General features: G+C 36.5%; 4 protein-coding genes across 7 annotated transcripts; 2 read left to right on the top strand and 2 right to left on the bottom strand.

Annotated features, from left to right (window-relative positions):
• Positions 1-3: 3 nt before the first annotated feature.
• On the bottom strand, positions 4-3346 carry LOC108970902 (sodium/hydrogen exchanger 8). Its single transcript, XM_018936611.1, has 2 exons — positions 2240-3346; positions 4-2084 (listed from the first exon to the last, which is right to left on the bottom strand). Exons 1-2 carry the CDS (start codon positions 3067-3069, stop codon positions 791-793), a joined length of 2124 nt encoding a protein of 707 aa, XP_018792156.1. The 5' UTR covers positions 3070-3346; the 3' UTR covers positions 4-790.
• A 1478-nt stretch (positions 3347-4824) lies between these two features.
• Positions 4825-14630, top strand: LOC108970897 (S-adenosylmethionine synthase). 3 transcript variants are annotated; one of them, XM_018936603.1, is made up of 7 exons: positions 4825-4889; positions 6256-6430; positions 9891-9968; positions 10983-11105; positions 12251-12363; positions 13129-13808; positions 13880-14630. In XM_018936603.1, exons 2-7 carry the CDS (start codon positions 6301-6303, stop codon positions 13983-13985), a joined length of 1230 nt encoding a protein of 409 aa, XP_018792148.1. In that variant the 5' UTR covers positions 4825-4889; positions 6256-6300; the 3' UTR covers positions 13986-14630. The 3 variants fall into 3 exon arrangements, with proteins under 3 accessions (XP_018792148.1, XP_018792147.1, XP_018792146.1); XM_018936602.1 differs by lacking the exons at positions 4825-4889; positions 12251-12363 and adding exons at positions 5509-5873; positions 11255-11367; XM_018936601.1 differs by lacking the exon at positions 4825-4889 and adding an exon at positions 5512-5873.
• Positions 14631-16653: 2023 nt separating this feature from the next.
• LOC108970894 (cysteine-rich with EGF-like domain protein 2-A) lies at positions 16654-19576 on the top strand. 2 transcript variants are annotated; one of them, XM_018936591.1, is made up of 5 exons: positions 16654-16988; positions 17049-17367; positions 17842-18030; positions 18095-18331; positions 19155-19576. In XM_018936591.1, the coding sequence occupies exons 1-5, from the start codon at positions 16824-16826 to the stop codon at positions 19220-19222; spliced, it is 978 nt and encodes a 325-aa protein (XP_018792136.1). In that variant the 5' UTR covers positions 16654-16823; the 3' UTR covers positions 19223-19576. The 2 variants fall into 2 exon arrangements, with proteins under 2 accessions (XP_018792136.1, XP_018792135.1); XM_018936590.1 differs by having other exon boundaries at positions 16655-16988; positions 18517-19576.
• Positions 19577-19586: 10 nt separating this feature from the next.
• On the bottom strand, positions 19587-22947 carry LOC108970890 (ionotropic receptor 21a). The gene is made up of 7 exons (XM_018936587.1): positions 22576-22947; positions 22213-22494; positions 21794-22128; positions 21559-21720; positions 21110-21492; positions 20666-20858; positions 19587-20604 (listed from the first exon to the last, which is right to left on the bottom strand). Exons 1-7 carry the CDS (start codon positions 22945-22947, stop codon positions 19587-19589), a joined length of 2745 nt encoding a protein of 914 aa, XP_018792132.1.
• Positions 22948-25371: the final 2424 nt, after the last annotated feature.

The raw sequence follows: 25371 nt of genomic DNA, 5'->3' as shown, positions 1-25371 counted from the left end.
TGGTAGTGTTTATCACATTTATTTGCTCTTAATTCTCGCTATGGTTGATTAGTCATTTACAATATGCATTTAATGTATTAGTCTACACTTTTTTTGGTTTTCGATTCACTTGAGTGCAAAAAATCACAAAATATATATACACATGTTACTGTTAAAAACATTTTAAATACATTCACTTTTGTATATAATTACATTACTAGTGTTCTTTGGTGAGAATTTTGAGCTTAAAAGATTAGTGCACGAAAAATATGCGACGAATGACACAAATTTGGAACATTCACTTAAATAAGGGCACGTTTTTAAGTTTGAACATGGCTGCATTCAAGCTTAAATAAAATTCTGCGTATAGTTTAGTCATGATCCGGCCTGTTAGCTTGAAGCATTTGATCATTAGGTTAAAGTAAATGGATACGCCAGTTGCGACATAAAAATACTGGAAACTTTATAACTTATGTTTAGTGTAAGTTAGCGTTTGGAAAGCGAAAATTTGTTATGCTTAGCACAGCTCACTCATATCGTACAAATATGGTATATGTATATGTTTGTAAATAAAATCATTAACAGAAAAAATAATAATAGCACATTTTTAACCCGCCACCAACAGTTATTTAATAAAATGTTTAAGAAATAAAATATATTTCCCAGACTCCTAAATTACTAGCTCTTTGCTTTTGAGCTAGACGAAAAATCCCAGCTTTCATTTGGCAAATATGTATGTGTAATTTCCTGACTTCTCCCAAATTAACAGCACTATGCACATGAGTTCATATGTGCTCCGCTATCGTAGGACTTAGGTGCGAGGCGCACTCAATGTGCTCTGACTCGTGCTCGCCGACATGCCGAGCTCCTCATCCGATTCATCCGAATCGAGTGGACTGATGCGTATCGCTTGATACCATTTGTTGGTCAAATCAGCCATTTGTGATTTGCACTCATGCAGTTCTTGGCTGTTGAAGCGCCGCGTAAAGAATGGTATGAAGAATTTGCGGTCCATGCGGCCGAAACCACCGACGCGCGTTTGTGCGAAGGAGACATCTTCCTCCTCAGTCAACTCGGACAAGTGTTCTGAATCAATGGCTTGTCCCCATTCACGTGTCTTTGATAATGAAATGGATTTGGAACGTTTTCGTGAACGCGAAGCGCTTCTTCGTGCCACAGTTGCAGAATTTGCGTTACGTCCGGAGCGTGAGCGACGTTTTTTGCCAGGCTTGAGATATTTTAGTAACGGCATGGTGGAACCACCGAAGAAGAGCGTTGTGAAGAGCACAATAATTAGTGTCGTAGTGATGAGCACACGGCGTGTCTCGTCGTTTGGCAGATCCAAATGTAGGGAGAGCGCATATGAGATGGCACCGCGTAAGCCGGAGAACCACATGATGAACTGCATTTTGTTGGTGATTTTATGCTCGCGAAATTTGTTAACTAGAAATGCTAATGGAAATATATTACATGCACGCCCTATTAAGCACAACACAATCGACCATATCACAAAGGATAGCTCTACTTGATGCTTGAAAGAGAATATTGCTAAGCCAAGGTATGCGAAAACGCAGGTCTCAGCGATGAAAGATAGCGTACGCATAGTTTGTTGCATTGTTATCTGTGTAACGGTGGAAAGATTGAAATGTGTGTAGTGAGACATGACGATGCCGCAAAATAGTATGGCCATAATTCCGCTTAGATGTATGCCCTCCGCTAATACATAGGGCGCATAGGTGAACATCAACATCATAGCGAATTCCAGTGATGGGTGTTTGCGCAGATCCACATGTTTTAATAGTAGAGCCGATATGAGCGCGAAAATTACACCGATGCCGGCGGAGGCGAAGAACATTTCGCAAAACGTTTTAAGCGCTGCAAAGATTGCCTGACCAGTTGTTGCTTGCGTATTCGCGGGTGTGTTAGCCGACTGTGTAATTGAGGTGGTCAGCACAATAGAGATGGCGTCATTCAAAATGCTTTCACCAAACACCAACATGTTTAGTATGGGATCTACGTCCAAGGCGTGAAATATGGCAACAGTTGCTACTGGATCCACCGCTGATATCAACGAACCGAAGGCGAATGATTCGGAGAAGTCCAGCCTAAGAAAAAGATTATTTTATTGGGGTCACTTATTTCAATTATTTAATTAAAAAAATTATCACTGCTCAGCATATACACATACGTACACTTTCACCATATACATATGTATATACGTATCTCCGCTCATTAATTCTATTATTCCTTAATTGCTCACCTATATGCGACCTCTGCTACTCCTAGCAGATAACAACCAGCTCCTATAACCAATGCCGAGATTGTTGTGCCAAATATTGCGAATACTAATATAGAACCAATATTTTGGAAAAAGTTACCCTTATGCAAATTATAACCCGATTCAAATATGATTGGCGGCAGTAGAACCAGAAAGAATCCTGTTGGGGAAAAAACTTCTTCACGCTTCCAACTAGCATTTTCGGCCGACATAACCTTAAGTAAAAGTCCAATTAACGCTCCCAGAAACACTACAACAATACTTTCCGGTAAATATTGGAATCCCGTCTGTAGCATTGAATGTATCAGCAAAATTCCAAGCATAATAACGCAGATTACGAAGAAAATTGACAAAGAAGAATTGTGTTCTTGTTCAACAGCATGCTGATCTGGTAGTGGCGGATCTGCGGTAGGTGTTGTCACATTTTGCGTAACATTTGCAGGAGTTACTGATGCAGTGGTTGTCTGGTTTGTTTGAATTTCCTTAGTAGCATTTGTACCATCTATTACTGGGTCGATAGTTGCATTTGTAGTTGAAATATTTAGTTGGTTAGTTGTAGTATTTACTTTTATTGTATTTAGCCCGTTTGTGGTGAATATGCTTTGTGCTCCATTGCTACCAGCTGCATTCTGACTGGATGACGTATTTTGAACGGAGATTGATTCGATTGATGATATTGTATTATTTACTGAGCTGTTATTGATTGCTGATTTCTCGATGCCATTGGTATCACTTGAGTCTGCAATAACGCTGCATACTAAAGCACAAATCGCAAGCGTGAGTAAATAAAGAGCACGCTTTTGCTTCGCCATTGTCTAAGATTGTTTCGAAATCTGCAATTGATTCGCACTTTTTATCCTTCAGTCTTTGCCATCAAATAAATTGACTTTATTTATTGTAAGAACTTTTCAAAATACGTTGCAATATTCAAGAAAATTCCTCTGTCCACCACTTTTCTGTCACAACAACAAAGCAAACACGTCACTTCATATTTCCACAATAATCACCTGTGAAGTTCTGTTCGCTTTTCACAATTTGTTTACCAATCGTTCGTCGTTGGGCACGACAGTCGATCGTAAATGTATGCAGCATCATTTTTTAATTTGTTATTTTATCAAGAACCATATTTTCACAATTTTACTTTGAAATTAGTACCATTCATTTTATATTACTTAAGTTTTATAATACTTCAATTTTAATATGGAATTTTTAAAATAATTTTCTTTTCCAAAAATATAAACATTTAGTATATGATCATCAGTTTTCGACATTTTGTGACAAGTCAGCGTCATTCAAAGGCTCGAATTGGAATCAACGTTAAGTTTCTTGCAATAATTGGCAGATTCCGATTATCGATGCTCGTTCGTGCGAAACGAAAACATCAACAACATACAAAATAGAAATATGCATTGCAAAATAAATTGAAATTATAATAAACTCATTGATTTTTATGGAAAATGTTTTTTAATTCGTTTAAGAAAACATCAGAACGTTCCTTTGACAAAAACGTGCCAAGCATTGACTGATAACATAGACAATACGATTATATGAATTAGTTTGAATTTTAAATGTACTGATACGGGGTTTCAAGATCTTACATTTATATTTTTGATTAATAGTCTACGTGCACCGATAACAGGAAAACGTAACTGTGAAAATACGGAATTTATATTTCCATATTTCTTGAACCCCAATTATAAAAGTAATTTGTTTTCAAAAAAGTTTTGCCAGAAATCAGAACATTCAATCGCTCACGTTTCTGTCATTCATCTATTACAACTTATAATAGCATCCGCGCTCGCGCCCCTCAAAAGGAAGTTCACAAAGATGTCGTTTGAGATAAGAAATATTGTGCTGTATGATAATACTTAATAATGAGCTGTTTCTATTTACTTAAACAATAAATAATTTGCACAATAGACTTAAGAGTGCATATGTGCGATCTTTGAACCTAGAATCTTTACTTATCACAAATCTTCAAATTAAGCAAATATTTTTTCATTACTCAAAACGACTGTAGTAAGATCAATAATCAAAAGCAAATAATATTTGTATATGGAAATACGTAAATTCAAAGCGCACTAAATTAAATGTTATGTAAACAAAGTCATATTATGAACGTCGTTATATTTTATTGTACTGGATTTTTTTTAGAAAAATACCTCATTTCCGGAGATACATAAAATTACGTATTACCTAGAGGTTTTTTAATTGACGAATTTAGTTTCTCATTTTTAAGAAAAGACAGAAGGCCAATAATAAATTACTAATTTCCTTAAGTATTAATAATGCTCCATTACGGTAAATCTTTGGATATGACTCAATAGGTCACATGTTCGTTTTGCGACATCATACAAAGTCTTGTCATTAAGCAAGAGAATTTTGGCCACAAATCCGCCAATGCTATAACACATCGATTTTATTAATAATAAAAATTAGAACCAGGCTTGTCAATCTATAAAGAACATACATCCAAGATCCGTTTGTTAATAAATAACAATTATCATTTAAATTCGGAGAGCACTGATAATTTCTATTTAGATTTACTATATATGTATATAATTAAGGGAAAAGTATATAAGTCATAGAATGATAAGAATTACACTTCAGTCAGTTTGGGAGCTAACTCTGAGTAAGTTGATGTCAAAAGTTTCAAATTAACACATGGATTGATTTTTCAAAGACAATGGAAGAAGAAAGCAAAAGTGAAATGTTATGAATATTTTTATAGTCGAATTATTTTGTTTTAGAATAAGAAATACACATACCAAAGCTATAAACTAATATGAGACTTAAAAAAATATTCAATTGGAATTAATAGATCTATGTAAAATTCGAATTTCATTTTATAACGACATTCGACTTATTATGATTTAGAAATAACCGGATTTCCAAATAGCATTTGAAAACATCATTTTATATACACAAGTTTTAAATGTAGAAGTATGGATTGAAATTGGAAAGTGACACTTTGAATATTAAAAACATGTATAAATTAATTGCATGATTTTCTTATATATTATTTAAAAGTAAATAGTGTATAGTTTTCTCAACTTTTTAAGAACACAATTTTTGCGGACAATAGCGATTTTAATACCAATACGAAATATGACTTTAATACCAAATATTTGCAACTCTAAAGGAAAAGAATCGGAAAAGTCGATTTTACAATTATCGTTTAAGTCGGAAAAGCAAACTTGTCATCTTCAACATATTTTGTTTGGGCAATTTTGTATTTTTGCTTTTGCTGGAAGAAAACTAAGAAAAGTGACACCGACGAAAAGCACGAATAAAAACAAAGTAGATGATTAAGTGCGGATAGCTATCATCAAGGAAAATTACATATACAACTTTTAACCTCCACCGGCAAGTCTTTGCAGTCTGCTTCGTAGCCAACGGCAACATTCGGAATTGTAGCGATAACGAGCATTGCTACCGTCGTCTCCGCTCCTGCTGTTGATGGTCTGCTTTTTGCTATATAAATTCTGAGAGTAGCAAATAGGTATCGCTCTTTTTCTACCCAACCGTCAAGAAGTGCGGACGTGTTTTCTGCTTCTGGCCGAATTGATCGCATTTTTGTGTTGTAGAATTGTGTGTGTGTGACAACCAACTAAAAGTAAGCAGTCAACTACCTAAAAACAGGCAGTCAAAAATAAAGGTTCAATAGAAAATACGATAAATTTAGGAAACAGCCAAGTGATTATACGGAGTGCCAACTTAGTGTAAATTTGTGATACTCCACGGCGAATTCACGCAAAATACTGTGTTACATAAATAAATACGGAGGGCAGCAGATTTTATTTTACAAAATATTTTTTCAAAAGCTTAGTGTAAATTTGACAACGGCATTTCGCACTGGTTCCTACTCCGCTGCCTGTTCAACCAAGTTCATTCCAATACAAAATCACTTCTTCCTTTGCGAAAAATCAATTTATTTCAACCTGCCTTTTACAACTGCAAAAACAACAAGATTTTCATCATTTGTTAATCTTCAACAGCATTTCCTCTCATACAATCGTAAAAAGTTACTTGGACCTAACAAGATGCCACTATCATCAGCTGCGACAAATGGTCACTCCAATGGCTGCAATGGAAAGACAACCGATTCCTATGACATGGAGGATGGACAGACATTCCTTTTCACTTCCGAATCAGTAGGCGAGGGACATCCCGGTAAGTATTATTGAAAATAATTGAATTATTGTGAAATGTTAAGTGTAAATATGTTTAAGTTGCTTTCTATGTAAGAATGTGCATAATGAGCCGTTTTTGTGTATGCAGTTTCTACCCTCTAACAAAAATTGGATGATGTACATTTGCTATACAGGTAAATGATAAATTTCGATTAATCTCTCATTGAGACACCTGATCTAATTTGATTGCGTCACGAAAAGCAACCATAAATTAAGATTACACGAATGATTCTAAAGCTAAAGCTGCTTGTGAAATTTCCATAGACAATTAGCAGTTTTTAATGTTTGTCCTGTCTTAATTTATTTTTCTCCGCCGCTCACATGGAACACCTACAAAATGGCGGCGTCTCATTCTTCTCTAGAATATCGAGTACATATTCGCAGGTTCAACCGCGCTGTATGTTCTTTAACGTGGTCCTCTGCTCTATTACATTACACTACCCCGCGACAGCCCTTATATTTATTTTATTACCTGCGGCATTTCATGAACAGTATGTTCTTGAATTTAATTTTGATGGCACAGAAATGTAACGTGTGTTTTTTTCGTAGTAAAACTATCGGCCATCGAACGCAATTTATATTTTGTCATTTGAACTAAAAATGTGTATTTGTTTGATGATTTTTATATTTCTTTAGTATAATTCTTGCAGCTGCGAGAGTTTTTGTTTCCCTTGTGTTATGTGTTTCGTATTGCCGAGAACGCGTGTTTTGCGGCGCACACAAACGCAAAATTAACTCCCAAGATTATTCACATTTAGGGTGACCAGGTAGTTGCTTGCTGATGAATGTCTCTAGTAGATTCTATACAAAGACTATTTTTACAGCTGAAATTTGTTGTCAATGGTTCTGTCATCGCCCAGCAGATGCATATAAGATTACATATTTTTATCTTTGATATTTGTTTACATCTTCGGCACTTTAATACCACGTGAATTAACATAAGATTGCATTTTCAACAGCTGGTCATACGAATATATGTATGTACATTGAAATAATAATAAAAGCGTGTTTGTGTTATTCATGCGCACCATGTGCTTGGCCAAAGCTCCCGCAGCCTATGGCTCCCTCTCAGTGCTCTCTGACATTTCAATATAATCGAGGTGCTCATGCATAAGCACATTTAAACGAAACACTCACGCGATTGCTTTGCTTACTTGTTGGCATATTGCTCATTGAATGCTCCTAAAATCCCCATCGATTGTCAGTTTATTGCGTGCTCATTATATTAGTTTATATTTTATTATTTCTTTTTACCCTTTATCGTGGCTCTTTGTAGATTTTGATTATATATCGCAATATATTTTAGAATTTTCTGATTAAATCTGTAAAAAGACCAAGATTCTGCAAACGGCGCCATCAATCAACCTAGTCGACCTGACTTCCGTCGTTTTTTTTTTAAGTAAAACTAAACTACCTCTGTATGCAAAGCTGAGCTTTGCCATTACACAGAAACCACGTGGTTGGAATATTCTCAGTTGGCTCATCAATGATTAGCTGATGTAGTTTAATGCCTTTTGTCGTCAGTTCATGATACTTTCCGTAGCTCAGCTGTTTTCGATGTATCATTAGCTCTAAGCATACACATTTGCATATATTATGTAAACCAGAAGTAGGGGGGAAGTAGAGCTGATAAGGAAATAAGTTTCTTCCAACTGATTAAAAACCCGATGATCACAAAAATTGAGGTTACTACAGCATTTTGCGCTTTAAAAGTGACTTTTTTTTTATGAACACATGCATACATATACAAATTATTATTCAATAGCTAATGCTCGCAGTGTAAAAAATACCCTGATAGTACAGTACACTCTATTTGTTATTAAAATATTCATAATCCGGTGTTACCAGCACAACTAATCACATTTTACTCTGGAAACTGCGCTATAAATAGGGATTCTCAGAAATTGTGTTACGACAGCGTGAAAATTTAAACGCAAATCAATAGAAAAATTACGAACAAATTAAACTGGATTTTCCTTATCAATTGAAAATGATTCAGATTAATTAATATTATTTACTGATAATAATTAAAATAAGAGTTTGGACATAATTATCTTTTATACTTAATTTTATTAATGATTATTACGATGTAAACTTATTATGACAATATGTATATAATTAGAGCGCAAAATTAAGGACTAAAAAATATTAGAAGAAAAAAATGAAGAATATCTTTATAAATTATTACATAATTACTCATTCAATTTAAAAACAGAAAGTTGTTTATGACTTTATTAACATATAATGTTTCATGGCGCCGTAATAAAATCTCCGTAAATCGATACTTTATAAATATATACGATACATATGTATGTATGTACATAWATGCAATTTAATATTGTCCACATTGTGTAATAATATTTCTACTGAAAACCTAAAATGTCTGGCGCTGAAAGTTGCAAACTCTGGAATAATTATTAATATAGTAGTTTTGATACATTTTGCTGAATAATATTTTTCAGATATTTAATATATAATACTATACGGCGACGGTGTCGAATCGCACACTTGTGCCGAGTCGACGCTGCACGCGCCCAATTTGATACGCGAGAATATACTCCGCGTCTCGAACAGGATCGCACGAATTGCACTCTGTGTGCACACACGTACATGCATATATGTATCTACATATATATTTTCTTTATGTCGCTTTTGTGAATATCTATACACATCTTCAATTTATGCTGCATAGACACTTTGGCATTGAATTTCCCTGACTGAGCGTTTAATTATATTTTGGCTAAATTTTATTTTCCTTGGCCATTATCGCTGTGAGCAGATAAATGTTTGCAGTATATGTAACCATATATGACATGCGCGTGTGTCCGAACACCGACGTCATTAATTTTGAACGCTTTGCACATGCTTCCACCATAATTTATGTGTAAATATTGTGGTAAAAGCAAGTTAGAGGCAAATTTATTGCATTTTATGCAATACACTTTTTGGTTTTTTTGGCGTTTTTTTTCCTCGATCAAACACAGAATTGAGTTGGCCACAAATAATGCAAATGCATCAGGAATATTTTGATTTATGTATAATTATAGCGGAATTGGCATTAGTTTTGCATAAATATTGCTTTTGCTCTCTTTTGGAGGCGTAGCTCTTATGCATAAACGCCCACGCTTTTGCTTATAGAACAGCAACATCAAGACGATCACTATATATTGGAGAACAAGCAACTGCCCAGCGCATTATTTTGATATATGTACTTAAGTTAAATAACTATGTATATACCAAGAGTTATTATGTGTGCTTATATACAAGCTCAAAATTTGTATGTCCCATTCCTTGATGTTTATCCTAACCTAAATATGTGTAGAAATATTGTGCTTATTTTCTTATTTACTAAATACAGTATCTATACACAAATGACATACACTAAATACACATATTTTCACTATTTTCACTATTTCCACTGTTCTTTTTTCTATTTTTAGATAAAATGTGTGATCAAATCAGTGACGCTATTTTGGATGCACACTTGTCGCAGGATCCCAACGCAAAAGTAGCATGTGGTAATGTATTCAAACGTACTTCTTATTTATGAAAATTGTATTAATTGTTATGACAAGTTTAAGGGTCTCTGTGCACTAAAGCATCGTTCGAAAAATAATGTCCCAAGCCATTGCTAGCTTATGTTAGTGATATTGCATTGATATTGGAGGTATTCAGCTGACAATTGCTTTAAAATAAAAAAAATAAAAAATAAATTTCGTTTAGCATTTTCTTGAAAAAGCGCCTACAATAAATTCTGTTAGCCTTTCGATTCTAAAGACACCAATCCTAGTTGATTTCACTGCTTTTTTCCTTTTACTAAGTTTGCTCTCGCATTTATTTGTAATTATGGGCTAATATAGTAAACAAATAAAGAAGTGAAACCTGCGAGAGCGACTGATTTGAAGGAGAACTTGCTTGTAGCATGACAATTTTTTTTTTTTTTTTTTTTTTTTTTTTTTTTTTTTTTTTTTTTTTTTTAAATTTTTTTTTTTTTTTTTTTTTTTTTTTTTGTTAAATAAATCAAGCAGCACAAACAGCTGTGCGAGAAGCTCTATTAGTTTTTGATGATCCAAATCAAAATCATATGCAAGGTTTCCAGCGGCGTTCCCTTCGTCATCGTTAAGCTATTGCTCTCTTTGTGGTGACGCAAAGTCAACGCGTGCGCAAAAGTCTCGCCATGTCAACACGAAAATAAACATTATGGCCGCAAACTTATTTTAACCCATAGTTTATATGTACAGCGTTGCTACATTTGTACACCTATAATTAATTTTTGTGCTTTGTTGATTTGTATGCAATAGGAAGCGAGGATAAGTTGTAAATAGAGTTGAAAAAAAAACAATTCGATCTAAAGTTAGATTTTGTTATGGGTTTGTAATTTTATTACCCGACACCAAGACAATTCATAAATATTTACAGTATTAATTCGAAACCCAAATGCACGAATGCAAATAACCACTTTTGTTTATATATATTTACACTTGAGTTTGAACACAATCTAATCGACGCTTATTTGCCTTTGAATTTTGCAGAAACCGTTGCCAAGACCGGCATGATTCTGCTCTGCGGCGAGATTACATCGCAGGCCGTGATCGACTACCAAAAGGTCGTGCGTGAAACAGTCAAACACATTGGCTACGACGACTCATCCAAAGGTAAGTTAACGCTTGAGTTACAGAAACTGGGCAAAATTTCAGTGGCTCAAATAATAAAAAATTACACGCACACGCGTTATATAATGGTTAAACGCCCGCTTGGACCCAATGATATTAAACGAAATTCCATTCATTGTAAAATTCTCAAGGTTTCGATTGGAAAACATGTAATTTACTTGTTGCAATCGAGCAACAATCACCCGATATTGCCAACGGTGTACATGTCGATCGCGACGAAGAAGACGTAGGCGCTGGTGATCAGGTATTGGAATTTAACTAAATTTCTTACAAAAAAAAAACGGAATTTGTTTTGTTGTTGTTTAACTGGCTGGCCTATCATACATACTGCTCATAATTTAAATTGACCAAATAGAAGAAAGAGAACTTTTAACGATAGCCAAAATAATATTGTGCAAAGTGAAATTTGCGTCAAAGTGTAATGCATGTCAAAAAGACTAAAACTATTTAGCATAACTGAAGGTTAAAATACGCAGCCAGTGCAAAAGCACGGTGTGCGCTGTGACGTTGCCACAGTGTCCACAGGGGTGCACCAAATCCGCTCATGGTTTCTCACACTCATTCTAAAATGAAATGAAAAAGCGCATGCCTAGTAAACGGGGTCTACCACATTCATTTCACGAACTTTCAAAGTAGTTTTTGCTTTGATCTGGGTTGATGTTGTGTTGTCCCACTCGCCGGAAATATCCATATATACAATTTCGTATCTTATTACTTATCTCCTACGAATTTATCTCTATAAACTGTATATATATATATAGTAATTGAAGAAAATGCCATGACCAGGCGCAGATTTCAATTAAATAAATGACGCCCACTAACTGTGCATACAAAAATTAAGAATTGTCGATGAAAAAACGGCTAAGACTAATTGCTTGAATTGCCAACTACAGCGTAGTTAATGAAATGTTTAAATAACTATAATTAATCGAAACCTGCTCACATCCTTCTAAAAAATGCCCTCAAGTGTCCCATTTATATATTGAAATCTCTGCCTTGTTGATTGCATAATTAAGAAATCGCAAAAGAAAAAACTATTTCTATTTTGTGTGCATTTCTCTTTTTTCGTTTCAAAAATATCGTACTTTTTTACAAAATCAAAAAATACCCGTTAATTGAAAATTAAGGCTTTGACTATAAAACGTGCAACGTTTTGTTAGCATTGGACCAACAATCGCCGGAAATCGCAGCTGGAGTGCATATAAATCGTGCCGATGAAGAAATCGGTGCCGGAGACCAGGTGTGAACGTGTTTACGAATAATCTCAATGCGTTTCTGTTGCTTATCCTTTATTTTTTCTTATGTACTGTAACAAATGTAATTGAACGTGTTTGGTTTTTTCGCATAAACTTTTATTCGTATATTTTGCTAAAAGAAAAATATTTAAATCGTAGTGCATTATTATTTTATTGCGACGTCATCAGCATAATCGCGCGCAAAACACATACACATTCACAGACAAAGATATTCTAATACATTTTGAAGCACGAATTACATGCATACATACATATGTATGTATGAAGTAGTTTTCTTGCGCATACTTTTCCAAGAAATATTTGTATGGAAATTCTTGATATTCATGCATTAGAATGTGCTTCACATACACACACTATTGGCATTGGTGCACGGACTCGGTGTTTGTATTTTATTTTGTAGAATCGTAAATTTCGCAAACCATTTCCAAGTTGTAAATTAATGCTAATGCGTACTTCTAAACCGAAATTCGAAAATCAATTAAAGCAAAATTCGTTGTAATGGGCCAAATTTTACTCACTCAATCAAAATTTCGAATCTCTGACTTCTTATAAAGCTGCTTAATTCATCTACTCATATACTCACTTATGCTTTGTACTTATTGTTGTATACTTAGTTGCACTTCTACTAACACAATAACTGTTTATGTTGCCTTTGTTAACTAACACCTGTAGGCTTTTCTGCTTTTTGCATGTGTTCTTCTTAATACTTTAAGCATTTTGTACATATAGAGTATTGAAAATTTTTGTAGGGCATCATGTTTGGCTATGCCACCGATGAGACCGAGGAATGCATGCCCTTAACTGTGGTGTTGGCACATAAATTGAACGAGAAATTGGCGGAGCTTCGTCGTTCGGGCGAGTTCAGTTGGGCACGTCCCGATTCAAAGACACAGGTCACATGTGAGTACCTCTTCAACCAGGGTGCCGCAGTGCCTAAGCGCGTACACACCATTGTCGTCTCCATGCAGCATTCGGAGAAGATCTCTTTGGAGGACTTGCGCAAAGAAGTCATGAATAAGGTTATCAAAGAAGTCATTCCAGCCAAATATTTCGATGAGAACACAATTGTGCACATAAATCCGTGTGGACTTTTCGTCATTGGCGGACCGATGGGCGATGCCGGTTTGACCGGACGCAAAATTATCGTCGACACTTATGGTGGTTGGGGCGCACATGGCGGTGGTGCCTTTTCGGGCAAAGACTTTACTAAAGTGGACAGATCGGCCGCATATGCTGCGCGTTGGGTAGCCAAATCGCTGGTAAAAGCCGGACTTTGCAGACGTTGCTTGGTGCAGGTCTCGTACGCCATCGGCCTGGCAGAGCCACTTTCAATTACCGTCTTCGATTATGGCACCTCTCACAAGTCACAAAAAGAACTGCTCGATATTGTTAAGCGTAATTTCGATTTGCGACCGGGCATGATTGTCAAGTAAGTTTGCATTTGCTGTTAATATTGCATGTGCTATTTATTAATAACGTTTTGTATTTGCAATTTAACAGAGACTTGAAACTCAGACAGCCAATCTACCAGCGCACAAGCACTTATGGACACTTTGGACGTGACGGTTTCACGTGGGAACAGGCAAAGCCGCTGCAGATCAATTGACTAGACGCCGGTGCTGATCAGCTACCACAGCCACCGTGTGCTAAAAAGTGTAAAGTTGCGTAATTATTAGTTGTTAATTTAATTATTTTCATTTTAATTGGCTTTTTCCTTCTCTCATGTGTGTGCGCATGAGAGAAATCAATTGCAAATAATTACAACAAGAGGAAAATGTAAAGGCAATTTAGCTAAAAGTGTATGCAAGTCACCCAAAACAAGCGTGATCTTGCGTTCCTCTTAACTACTAATTAATATAATTTAGTTTTAGTTGTCTAAAATTAACCGGAATATGAAACGAAATATCCCAATTCAATTTCTCTTCACACGTGTCAACCGTTTTAATGTAATTTGTCTATCAACATTTTTTTGTATTTGCTGTTAGAGAAATGTTATTTTCAATTTGTGTGATGTAAAATGATGTGGCGCGTCTGTGAGAGGTTCTATAGTATACAAGTATATGTTGTCAATCCTACGTAATTTGTACGCGTATCCCAAAAAAAAAAAAAAAAATTGTTCGAAATTTTGAAAACCTAAATGATAAATTAAATATATACAAATTGCAATGATGTAACGCTACTTATTTTTAGACAGCAGCAAAAGCTCTATCAAATAAACGGTATTTATTAAAATTTAATAATCATAATAAAATGTCAATATAGCAATGTGAAACAATTTTATTGCCTCTGTATGCTAAACGTAAGTTCCCCGAATGCAAACGTCAAAGCAAGAAGCTATACATTATATTACAAATAAGAAATATTATGAACATAACCACAAATACATTGAAGCATTCAATTATAAATATTTTCACCATATGTAAATGCAATACAGAGATGAAAAAAGTAATTTAAATAAATATCAGATCAAACAATAAAATTTCGTACAAATGTGTACAAAAAAATGAAATTCTTAATTTTAATTCCAATACCGGAACATAAAGAACGGAACTGTGTTTATATGCGGCCATGAATGTTTGACAGCGCAACATTCTTCAATATTATTTGTGGAATATTTTGCACAGTTACAACAACAAAATCTAAAGCACACGGAAGGCGCAAATGGTGCCACTTATTATCAGCAAATTTCGCTAATTTGAAAAACATGCAACAACTGTCTGAAAAAACAGCATTTTATTGTAGTTTATGGTATAAACAAATGATAACGCGTGATGTGCGCAGTTATTTACGTTCACCAAATATTCGTCATCATCAATTTCTAAGCGTGTGAGCTCAAAGTTTAACAAGAAATAAAATAGAAAATCATACAATTTTGACGAAATGTGTGAAATTCTTGAAAACCATAAAAAAGTGAGTAATTGCAGTCTCTCTTGAGCAGCAGAGCAAAAGCAAAGCTCTGTGGAATTCACAGATATAGGAGTAAGCAAAAGACACATATATGTATATATCACTAGAGAGAGTATTAGTTGCTCGCTTGGAACTTGTAGATACGTCCACGGCTTCTTCAGTTGTGCCTGTTCGCTTACGAAAAGTATTTGAAAGGAATATATGCGAATATTCTTATATACATAAAATAAAATACATAAAATTTAATTTTGAAGTTATTTTAAAAGTAATATCCCGATTGATATATATATGTATATCAAATATGAAATTTATAAGTATGTAATTGCAGAAAATAGTAAGATGAAAACCTTGGAGGTGGTAAATTGACTAAACTTCTAAAAAGCAATAAGATTTACGTCCTTCGAAAGCGAAATATTCTCTACGAAATTTGTAGTTAATATAACGGGTGGTTTTTAGTTTTTAATCTTGCTTCAATGCAGGAAGTGATGAAGACAACGTCATAGTGGGCCATTTAGATGAGTGCGATTGGCTTAGACGACCTATTGGACTACGAAAACTAATCAGCGGACTATGAGTGATAATCTCATACGCCTACGTATTAGTGTATTTAAAAGTTTAACCATAAATAAAAATGTGCCTACCTGATTGTTGACAGCATTACGGAGTTCTTGATTTTTGTATTACATTTCTTTTACTAAAAATATGGCTAACTCTAGCAATAGAAGCTCATATCACAAACTACTACACACTACTCACAGCACACACATTAGCACATTTTTCAGAAATATAAACATTAGAACACTTTAACACATAATATACTTGCAATTAATAAAATAAACCCACAAATTAACAATTTAAAATATTTTTAACTTTAATTAACTATATTTCACGATTTCATTTGAAAGCGAACTAAAGCGTCGATATTCATTTCCGCGCGCGATTTCCGCTTCCATTTGACATTTCTGTAACAGTGTTGTAAAACTTCAAGAAATTTCACTGTCATGTTTGAAAAACCTAGCATGAATGTTAGTAAATTAACAAAGACTTAGAAAATATATTTACTTATATACTTGTCATAAAGCCTTGTGAAATCATAAAATTATAAATTTTTACACTTGTTTTAAAAATATTATGTTGGAGTACATAGAAAAATGAGTTTACACATTTACAATTTTCAATTATATGTTTTTGGATCGTTATAATTTTTAACATTATGAGCCTATGTGAAACCCGTAATTATTTTATTATATATAATATATATAAATTAGCTTTTTAGTTTAGAATTTTTAAAAATATATATGAATTCTTTAGAGTGCAATATTTGTACACTTCTCAAAACAAATGCGACCGTGTGCATCATATGTACACCTAAAAGAAACAGCTGTCAGAAAAGCCGATAAGTCTGGAAAGATTGCTTGATGGATATAAATATTGTAGCTTCGGACAGTAGAGATAAGTAAAATCCACGTAAACGATATAATAATAATCAAGTCTTGGCCAACTTAAACTGCCGCGTAGCACACAAAGTCACCTAAAAATGTGTGGAGTTCACATGCTGCATCTATTAAGTGTACTGCTGCTGTTGGGAATCAATTGTGGCGCTGTAAAAGGCTTTGATAAGAGTCCACAGGAACAGAAGGAAAAATCGTCAAAGCTGCCACCTTGTAAATCATGTACCGTACTTGTGGAGTCTTTCAAGCTGGTGGGTATATGCATTTTTTATTAAATCTTTTGATAGCAATGCTTATGCTTTTGTATGAAGGGTTTGGATAAAACTAGTCGCGGTAAACACGCCGGCGGAGATGCTGCTTGGGAAGAGGAAAAACTGCGTTCATATAAAACTAGTGAAGTGCGTTTAGTAGAGGTGCAAGAACACTTATGTAGTGATGTGCGACGTGGGCAAGATCAATGCCATACTATGGCCAACGATCATGAGCATTTACTAGAGGAATGGTTTGTGCATAAGCAAATCGATATGCCTGACCTGCACGCGTGGCTTTGCATCGAACAATTGAAAGTGTGTTGTCCAGATGATCACTACGGGCCGGAATGCAAACAGTGCACTGATTGCAATGGCAATGGTGAGTGTAGACGAGTGATGGGATTATTAGGATACGTTTTTATTGCTTAGAGGGGACCACTAAAGCAATCGAAAGATCATTCCTAGTTTACGTGAACGCCATACCACGGTAAACCGACCAGACTACTGACGCAACTGACATTAAACACGCACTAAACACTTTTCGTATTGAAGCTATTAACACCTTCACTGACACAGTCTTAGTAAATGACGTGCTAGGAGTTAAACCCACATAGACAAGCGATAGAGTAACTCTCGAGTCTAGAGTGAATTTCTTTCTGGATACTCTAACAGGTTACACTCCTACTTATCCAGAATCGTCCACGATATACCAAACGTACATATATCCTGCGTACATGATTGAAGCCACCATTTTACTTACTCGCTACCTAAACAGAGTCTAGATAACCGCTACCGCTTAAATAACAACAACATATGTTTTATGCTTCGGGAATAATTTAATATTTTACAATAGGCAAATGTAAAGGATCTGGCACTAGGAAGGGTAATGGCAAATGCGCTTGTGATGCTGGCTTTACAGGTGACAATTGTAATACGTGCGCGGATAATTACTACGAAGCTTACAATGATGGAAAGAAAATGCTATGTTCCACATGTCACAGATCTTGCGGGGATACTGGATGTACTGGTGCTGGCCCCAAAGGTACGTGCAAGTGTGTTTTTAATACATTGAGTGTTAATAACTCCAATGACCTTACTTCCGGTAGCTTGCCGTAACTGCAAAGAAGGCTGGATAATGGGCACGGACCCAGCCGGTTGCCAGGATATCAATGAATGCTTAGTTCAAAAACGCCCTTGTCGTCCCAACCAATTTTGTGTGAATGATGAGGGCACCTATTCGTGCCTAGAATGTGATCGCTCCTGCGATGGCTGCGATGGTGATGGGCCCGATATGTGTAAAAAGTGTTCTACCGGATACACGTTGAAAGATGGAAAATGTCTGGGTATGTACATTTTAAAATAATTAAAAATTGAATCGTTGCGTATTTTATAGGTTATATTTTAAGCACAAATGATTCTCACTAATTTTGTACATTCTTTCTATGCATTTCTGTATTTCTATTTTCACCATCGAAAACCGTGTGAATTTTATATTTTAAATACCTGCATCGCTTTGTGTATACAACAGATGAGTCATCTGACCAACGCGACCAATTCGTTAATATCACGCGTTTACTCACCTACTTTGGCCTGTGCATCGCCACTTGTGTCATTTTCCAAAGTTCCACACACATCGCCTATATTGTGGGCGCCGCTGTGGCCATCTACATAGCAGCATCCGAGTATTGGCTCAGTTCCACAGCATCGCAGGGCGCAGCTAAGCCACAATTTGACACTAAGCAATTAGAAGATTTAATTATGAAGTCACTTTAATATCAAAAAACATTAACACGAAATATTTATAAGCAATTGCAATACAAGACAAAAGTCAATGCAAATATTTATTAGGAAAATTCAATTTTATTCTGTGAATAAAAGCTGTCAAAGTGTAGCAAATTAACGAAATTAAATTACAAACGACAAATATATGTTTTAACAACGCACATACATACAAATTTATAGCAAATAACCGATATTCAGGGCACAATGGAAAATTTATCTACATTTTTATTACATTCTTCTACATTCTCACCACTTTGATAAGCTATAAAAATGTAAAATAAATTTACATTCCCTACATTTGCTTATTTTTGCTTTTAATTTATATTTATTTATTGGCTATTAGTTGCTAAATATGTTTTTCGTTCTAATATTTTGGTTTTACAGACGAGAACATAAATGACGCTAGTGAGGACGACCCGAATATAACAGAAAACGCAAAGACCGAACTGTAATTTTAGTTAAGAGGTAGCTTGTTACGGCACCGTTATGCCAAATTAGCGAAAACGTGTGTAACGGGCTATACCACTTGCAAGCGGGTCTATGCCAACAACAATTGTTAGATTTGCACCAGAACGAAGCTATTTAAATGAATTTACTGTTAAAAACTATTTTTTAAATTTATAATTAACACTATTTTTATTAAAAAGCAAAGCATAGATGCTAAAAACACTGATCCCATATATTTAAGCGCACTTTTAGTTTAAGCTGAATTCTAAGTATATGTGTCTGACATGTAACTGCCATTTTAATAAATGGATGCTCGCATAATTGAAATAAACTTCCATTTTTTCAATAAACGCCGTAAACTTTTGCATTTTAACTCTGCCGCGCCACTACCGGCTCATTATCCACTTTCTCGAGCTCGGCGGCGCCTTCTGTGAATAGATTTAGGTCGTCCAATTTCGTACTCAACGATCCTTCGGGTTCCACCAGACTGCCGAATAGCTCATACTCGTAGGCCACATCATCATCGCTACGCTCACTGCTGTTCGTGTCTTGCTCCATTTTAAGACACGCGTCCAAAGCCGCTAAGGATTCCTCCGCCGCCGCAGCCATAAGTTCGCGTTCGCGCTCACGCTCACGCTCCACATCGATCTCTGCCACCAGCATCGCCTTTTTCCTGCTATGTAGATGTGGCAACATGTTAGCGGGCACCTCGCCACTGGAGTCACGTGAGTGGTAATCTGTCGAACTGGTCGAAAGCGCCTCGGTTTCCAGCAATAGTTTACCGTCTTTCAAAACGTACGTTGGCTCCTGCTTGTAATAGTTGCCGTACAATTCCTTGAGCGTCTTCTTAGTGAGGTTGAACTCGCGCATGCCGAAACCTTGCTTCTCTGCTTTGCGTTTGGCCTGCTTGCGTTGCTCGTGCGCCAACTGCTCAGCTGCTGTACGCAAACCTTCGCCGTCGTCAGAATTGCGTTTTGATGACCACGCACTGGAAATGGATTTTCGCGAGCGGCGTACGATTTGGCGGCACTTGTTCGTTATGCCGCCAACGATTTCGGAAACGAGCGCTATAGCGCCGAGCAAATAACCGATACCCATCAGCAGGAACATGCCCTCCGTGTCGGCTGTGGTTAACTGGCGTTCCTCTTGTATACGCTCACGCAGCGCATTGGCTGAGCTCGCCTGCAGCAGTTTGCCGCTAGCCGAGCGTTGCATGGACCATTTGACCTCATTGAGTATTTTATTCATGAGACCACTCTGTTGGGCGAGCAAGATCATTGAATCGATTTTGCGCTTATAAACTGAATCTCGCGGAAAGAGGAAGCCAACTTGGAACAATGCAAAACATTCCTCGCTGAGGTGCAGTGCGGACCGACGTGAAATGTTGCTAAAAAGGTAGATATTTTCAAACTGTACTACGTAATATACAGTTTTTACTATATACTTACTCGTCTGAGAAATTCTTTTGCACCATGAACTCCAGTTGTGCCGCCGAGCCTAAAAATGCATAGTTCCAGAAGAAACTTTGCGTCACATTGCCAATACCTTCTTCCAGGTTGGAAACAAATTCCATTTTCTTGTACAATTTGACTGTTGGGACATGCGTGGAGTTCTGGAACCAAGTCTCCCAACCGCCATTGTCTGAAAAAACCCTCGCATGAGAAAGTGTGGAAAGTAAAAGTCCGGAAAAGACGTGGCGATTCAATTCAGTGGATGTTTCACTAGGTGAGACCACACTCAATTAGAGGAATTAAACTTTTATCGGGCATTTGGAACCAGTATTGACTCTGTTCCAAAAAAATTGTTAAACTCCCTTTTGTTCTTACCCATTTAACAAAGTGATTTCACTATTTCTTCATAATTGTCATAGTTTCCATCTCTGTATCACTTACCTAGCGTTCCCACGCGAAAGAAAAGACCCAACAAGTCGTTAACAGAATCCACCGTATTTGGAAAGGCTGGCAGTGTCACAAACGCAATGATGGAGCCGGTATAACATGCCGTTATAATTATTGTGAACAACCAATAAGACCCTATAAGCAGACGCGTCGATGTCTTCTGTGTGCTGGTCCACGAGTATTTGCCCGAAAAAGTGAGGCTGTTGGTAAACATGCCGAAAACATACCAAAACATGTTCTCCATTTCGCCCCAATTGCCGATCAAGTGGCGCAACGTCAACCGATCACTGTACACAATGGGAAATATGGCGCCCAAGTAAATCACTACAATACAAACCCAAACCGGCCACTGGAAGGGACCCATAATAGCGCGATATCTGAAATGCAACAGGGAAGTTGAGCTACTCTGCTACTACGTTTCTTCCTAAAGTCGGCGCACTCACTTTGGCAAAGCTTTGGATGCAAGCGTAATAAAACTGGCGCAATCGCGTGAATGCCCAATGGACATGTCGGTTTCCGTGATGCGATCGTCCGTGATATATAGGCCGCACATGCCGATGTCGGCAGCTCTTGTGCGGACTTGAAGTATTATATTGTCAATGACGCTGAACAAATGCATGGGTTTGAGAAGAACATTGTTAAAGTATCATGGGAGAACTGGATTTCATGCATTATTACCTCTTAACATTTATTCGTCTTGCTGGCTCTATGATGTCGATGGTGAAATTGAGTTTCGACGCAATCATATTGAGTAAACGGTATTCCAAGCCATCCCAATTGGTGTGAGAACTGCCACCTCTGGATAGCGACTGAATGCGAAATATAAAAGGCGGCTGATTTATAGCCGACACTTGGAAACTGTGTCCGGCGAAACCATTAGCAAATTTTGGCGGGAAAAGGTTAACATGTGGTCGAGAAAGTGCGCCCCGAATCCAGCTAGTCAACACAATGGGCGTATTAGAACCCAAACCATCGGTATATAGTTTATGTGTGTAGAGTACGTAAGGTCGTTCCTAGTTTTGGAATTATAGAGTTTCTTATAAATCATATAGTGTTTAAATTTCGGAATATTTCGAAACTAATATTGCAGAACTCACACGCGATGGAGTCTCGGTCAGCGACTCGCCTATGACTAATAAATTTACAATATTTGAAGAGGCTTCCGAGGACAGAAAATCCCTCAGCTTCCATTGTGTTGAGCGCGCGACCAGCACAACTCGACTTTCGATTTGTGGTCCAATGATTTTGCGCGTCATCTCTGGATCCGAAAGGAATAGTATATAGCTTTTACACTGGCTATCTATGCGTCGTCTTAACCTTGAATTGATGGCCTTATAATGTTCGTTTATTTCGCCGTGATAAAAGGAGATGGGAAAAGTCTATAAAAGATGAATCAATGTCTCAAAAACTAACACCTAGTTTCTGCTTCAGCTGATTATTCTTCTATTATTTTTCTGTACCTTAAAAAGACTTTCCAGTATCATAGCCTCGGATTTCTTTACGAAACTGTCATAATAGATAACCGGTGGACACTTGTACAGGTACTCGATGGCGATTTTATTGACTAGCTTCACCAGTGACTCAGTTTGATCGGCGCCGAATGTGTTCATGTGGAACTTATTTGCCAGAATCTCTCCGCGTGGCTTTGGGTGCCCACGAAATATTGGCTTAATCTCTCGACGCAAGCGACGAAACTGCGGCACAGTAGCATTTCGCTTTCGATACTCGCAACCGCCGTAAAGCTGTGGGTTTAGATTGTGACGCTTTATCAAAGTCGCACTAACGCAGGCAATCCCATCCACTTCTGCTCCGGTTACAAGTTCACTGCACATCCAATGAAAGCTGCAAAGTAACAGAGCAGCTCGAACCAGGAAGCGCGTCCAACTAGGCAGCATGTTGTTGTCACACCGTTAACTTTTTCACTTCTGCTGCTTTGACTTATGAGTGGTGATATTTATCCATTTATGGGTATTCGGCATTGTATTGGTCATACCGCACAAGGCTAACTCGTAATTTATTAGCCCTACATGTTTATAATTAATATACTAATGTGCTTATTGTTGCTATATTTGTTGCTGCAATTGCGCTTGGTGCAGTTTGCGATGAGTGTAGCACGCAATGGGTCGTCACCTTCCAATTAGTAGTAGCTGGTGGTGTTGTTGCTTCGCTTTGATTCCGAAAACACCTGCGTATAATTGAGTTTCTATATCTGATTTGTCGTCAGCTCGTGTTGCAGCCACCTTAAAGGTAATCCGCATTTTTTAAAGCCATAAAAATTGTGCTAGGTAATGTTTAAAAATGCCGCTTGAAAAGGTTCTTCTCCCTTTTTGAGTGTCCGGTTTGATGTAACTCTACAAAAAATGTCCTAAGGCTGAACATAGATTGAATATTGTATTTAGGGGAATTTTTTGTCAGTAAACTCTTCAGGCCCAATAAGAAATGTGGTATTTGCTGGTGGCGTCCGAAAAAAATATTTATTAATTCAGTCAAAAGCTTTTCTCCGATCTCCTTAATATCGCATACAAGGTCCTAGCTTAGTGTGCCTAAGACTGAAGCCCACCGTCAGTCAACAAACTGATTGAGCCAAATCAGTACGGCTTTAGAACTGGAAAATTCATTACAGATTTTTAGCTTGCGCCAATTCTTCGATAAGGTTTCACAGCACGAAAATGGGCTGCCTTTATGCCGCTATGTCTGAATTTGGTGTCCACGTAAAACTAATACGACTGTATTAATTAAAGTTGAGCAGCACCACAAGGTCCGAAAGTACCGAGACTGACCGATCCGAGTCGTTCAATATCGACTGATGTTTCAGACAAAGATACTTTCTATTGTGTATAACTGCTGGCATAAGTCGATTATATTGATGTCATTGACCGCAAGAATGCGCCGTTAGTTCTGCTATTTCCAGACTAGATAAGGAAGCATTGCGTATGGGTCTGTTTGTAAAAGAAGACAAGACGAAGTATCTTCTGTCATCGCATTCGCGACTTGATTCGCATGTCACTGTGGGCAGTCATAAATTTGAAATCAATATCAGCCTTGAATTCCAACGTAAAATCACTCTTGCCAACAGTTGCTACTTTTAACTGAGTAAAAAACAAAAAAAACACCTCTTTCGAAAAACAAAGACCAAACTCTACATATCCCTCATCATTGCCGTCCTGCAGAAGCATAGACAATGATATCATCTGATGTTCGGAGAGGAGTGTTCGAGAAAAAGGTTTTGCGGAAGATTTATGGTGCTTTGCGCTTTAGCAACGCCGAGTACCGGAGTCGATGGAAGACCTTCACTCCGTTGTTGGGACCAGTTTGAGTTCGACCTGGCTGTACTTAGTATTTATTAGGATATTATCTTCAAACACAATGTACTCGGGACTGTTAGCCACAGAAACCCACGATATTACGCCGCAGTCGGTCCTGCTTAATCGTTTCCATGACAGTCGGGTCTACGTAACCGGAACGAACCTATGGTTTATCCGGCCAAGGATAAATTTCTGATTTCTGTTTATGTTCGCTCCCTTTTTAACGAGTTTAAACCCCAATCCCCTAGAAAATAAGTACACACATCCATGTTATATAAACATAATGTTTTCTTTATTTGTATTATTCATTGATTCGATTCGTTGAACGTGTCGTTAGCACAAAATATTTGATTCACTCGTTAAATGGATTTGGAAATGACAGTTTGAAATGCTTATTGACTAACCATAACGTATWACTAAAAATATGCTATACATATATTTTGAATTTTCTAGTTTAATATGTGTGTATGTGTTCGTGTGTGTTAAATTTCTTAACTCCAATAACTCACTTTTTTCGATGCAAACTTAAAACACTTAATACTTTCGATGTCAATTGGGTTTAGTTTTTGTTGAAAATTACAATTTGCCTTTAAAGTTACAGAAATTATATTTACACATTATTAGTTACATAGGGAAATATATAAATAAATTTATGTGATTTACGGCTAATTAGTAAAAATAATTTATGCATAATTATTTGTATGCATTTACATTTTATTATTTAATACTACATTACAATAGCGGCAGTGTGGCAACAACAATATATACTTATATAAAAAACAAAAAATAAAAATAAAATAGTAGTGTTGTTGTTTACTAGTGCTACTTAATGGTTGTTGTTAAATTATTGTATGAAGTTCATGATTTTTCAAAGTAATAAGTCGATTGATAAATTTTGATAGGTTTTATTAAATTTTTTAGTTGATTAGGAAAATACAATTTTATTTTATT

Source organism: Bactrocera latifrons, unplaced genomic scaffold (genome assembly GCF_001853355.1).
Source record: "Bactrocera latifrons isolate USDA-ARS-PBARC rearing strain unplaced genomic scaffold, ASM185335v1 scaffold_314, whole genome shotgun sequence".
NCBI classification, from domain to species: domain Eukaryota; kingdom Metazoa; phylum Arthropoda; class Insecta; order Diptera; family Tephritidae; genus Bactrocera; species Bactrocera latifrons.
Note: the sequence above shows the minus strand (reverse complement) of the source record. Positions and strands in the feature narration are given on the sequence as shown.

Bases quoted from the DNA above. Each gene is read 5' to 3' on its own strand.
- LOC108970897 (XM_018936603.1), top strand. From the start codon at position 6,301: ATGCCACTATCATCAGCTGCGACAAATGGTCACTCCAATGGCTGCAAT. The intron at 9,969-10,982 runs GTAATGTATTCA...TGAATTTTGCAG, and splicing joins CAACGCAAAAGTAGCATGTG to AAACCGTTGCCAAGACCGGC. The intron at 11,106-12,250 runs GTAAGTTAACGC...TTGAAAATTAAG, and splicing joins CTACGACGACTCATCCAAAG to GCTTTGACTATAAAACGTGC.
- LOC108970894 (XM_018936590.1), top strand. From the start codon at position 16,824: ATGTGTGGAGTTCACATGCTGCATCTATTAAGTGTACTGCTGCTGTTG. The intron at 18,031-18,094 runs GTACGTGCAAGT...TACTTCCGGTAG, and splicing joins TACTGGTGCTGGCCCCAAAG to CTTGCCGTAACTGCAAAGAA. The intron at 18,332-18,516 runs GTATGTACATTT...TGTATACAACAG, and splicing joins GAAAGATGGAAAATGTCTGG to ATGAGTCATCTGACCAACGC.
- LOC108970890 (XM_018936587.1), bottom strand. From the start codon at position 22,947: ATGTGCAGTGAACTTGTAACCGGAGCAGAAGTGGATGGGATTGCCTGC. The intron at 22,495-22,575 runs GTACAGAAAAAT...CATCTTTTATAG, and splicing joins TACTGGAAAGTCTTTTTAAG to ACTTTTCCCATCTCCTTTTA. The intron at 20,605-20,665 runs GTAAGTATATAG...CTACCTTTTTAG, and splicing joins CAAAAGAATTTCTCAGACGA to CAACATTTCACGTCGGTCCG.
- LOC108970902 (XM_018936611.1), bottom strand. From the start codon at position 3,069: ATGGCGAAGCAAAAGCGTGCTCTTTATTTACTCACGCTTGCGATTTGT. The intron at 2,085-2,239 runs GTGAGCAATTAA...TCTTTTTCTTAG, and splicing joins GTAGCAGAGGTCGCATATAG to GCTGGACTTCTCCGAATCAT.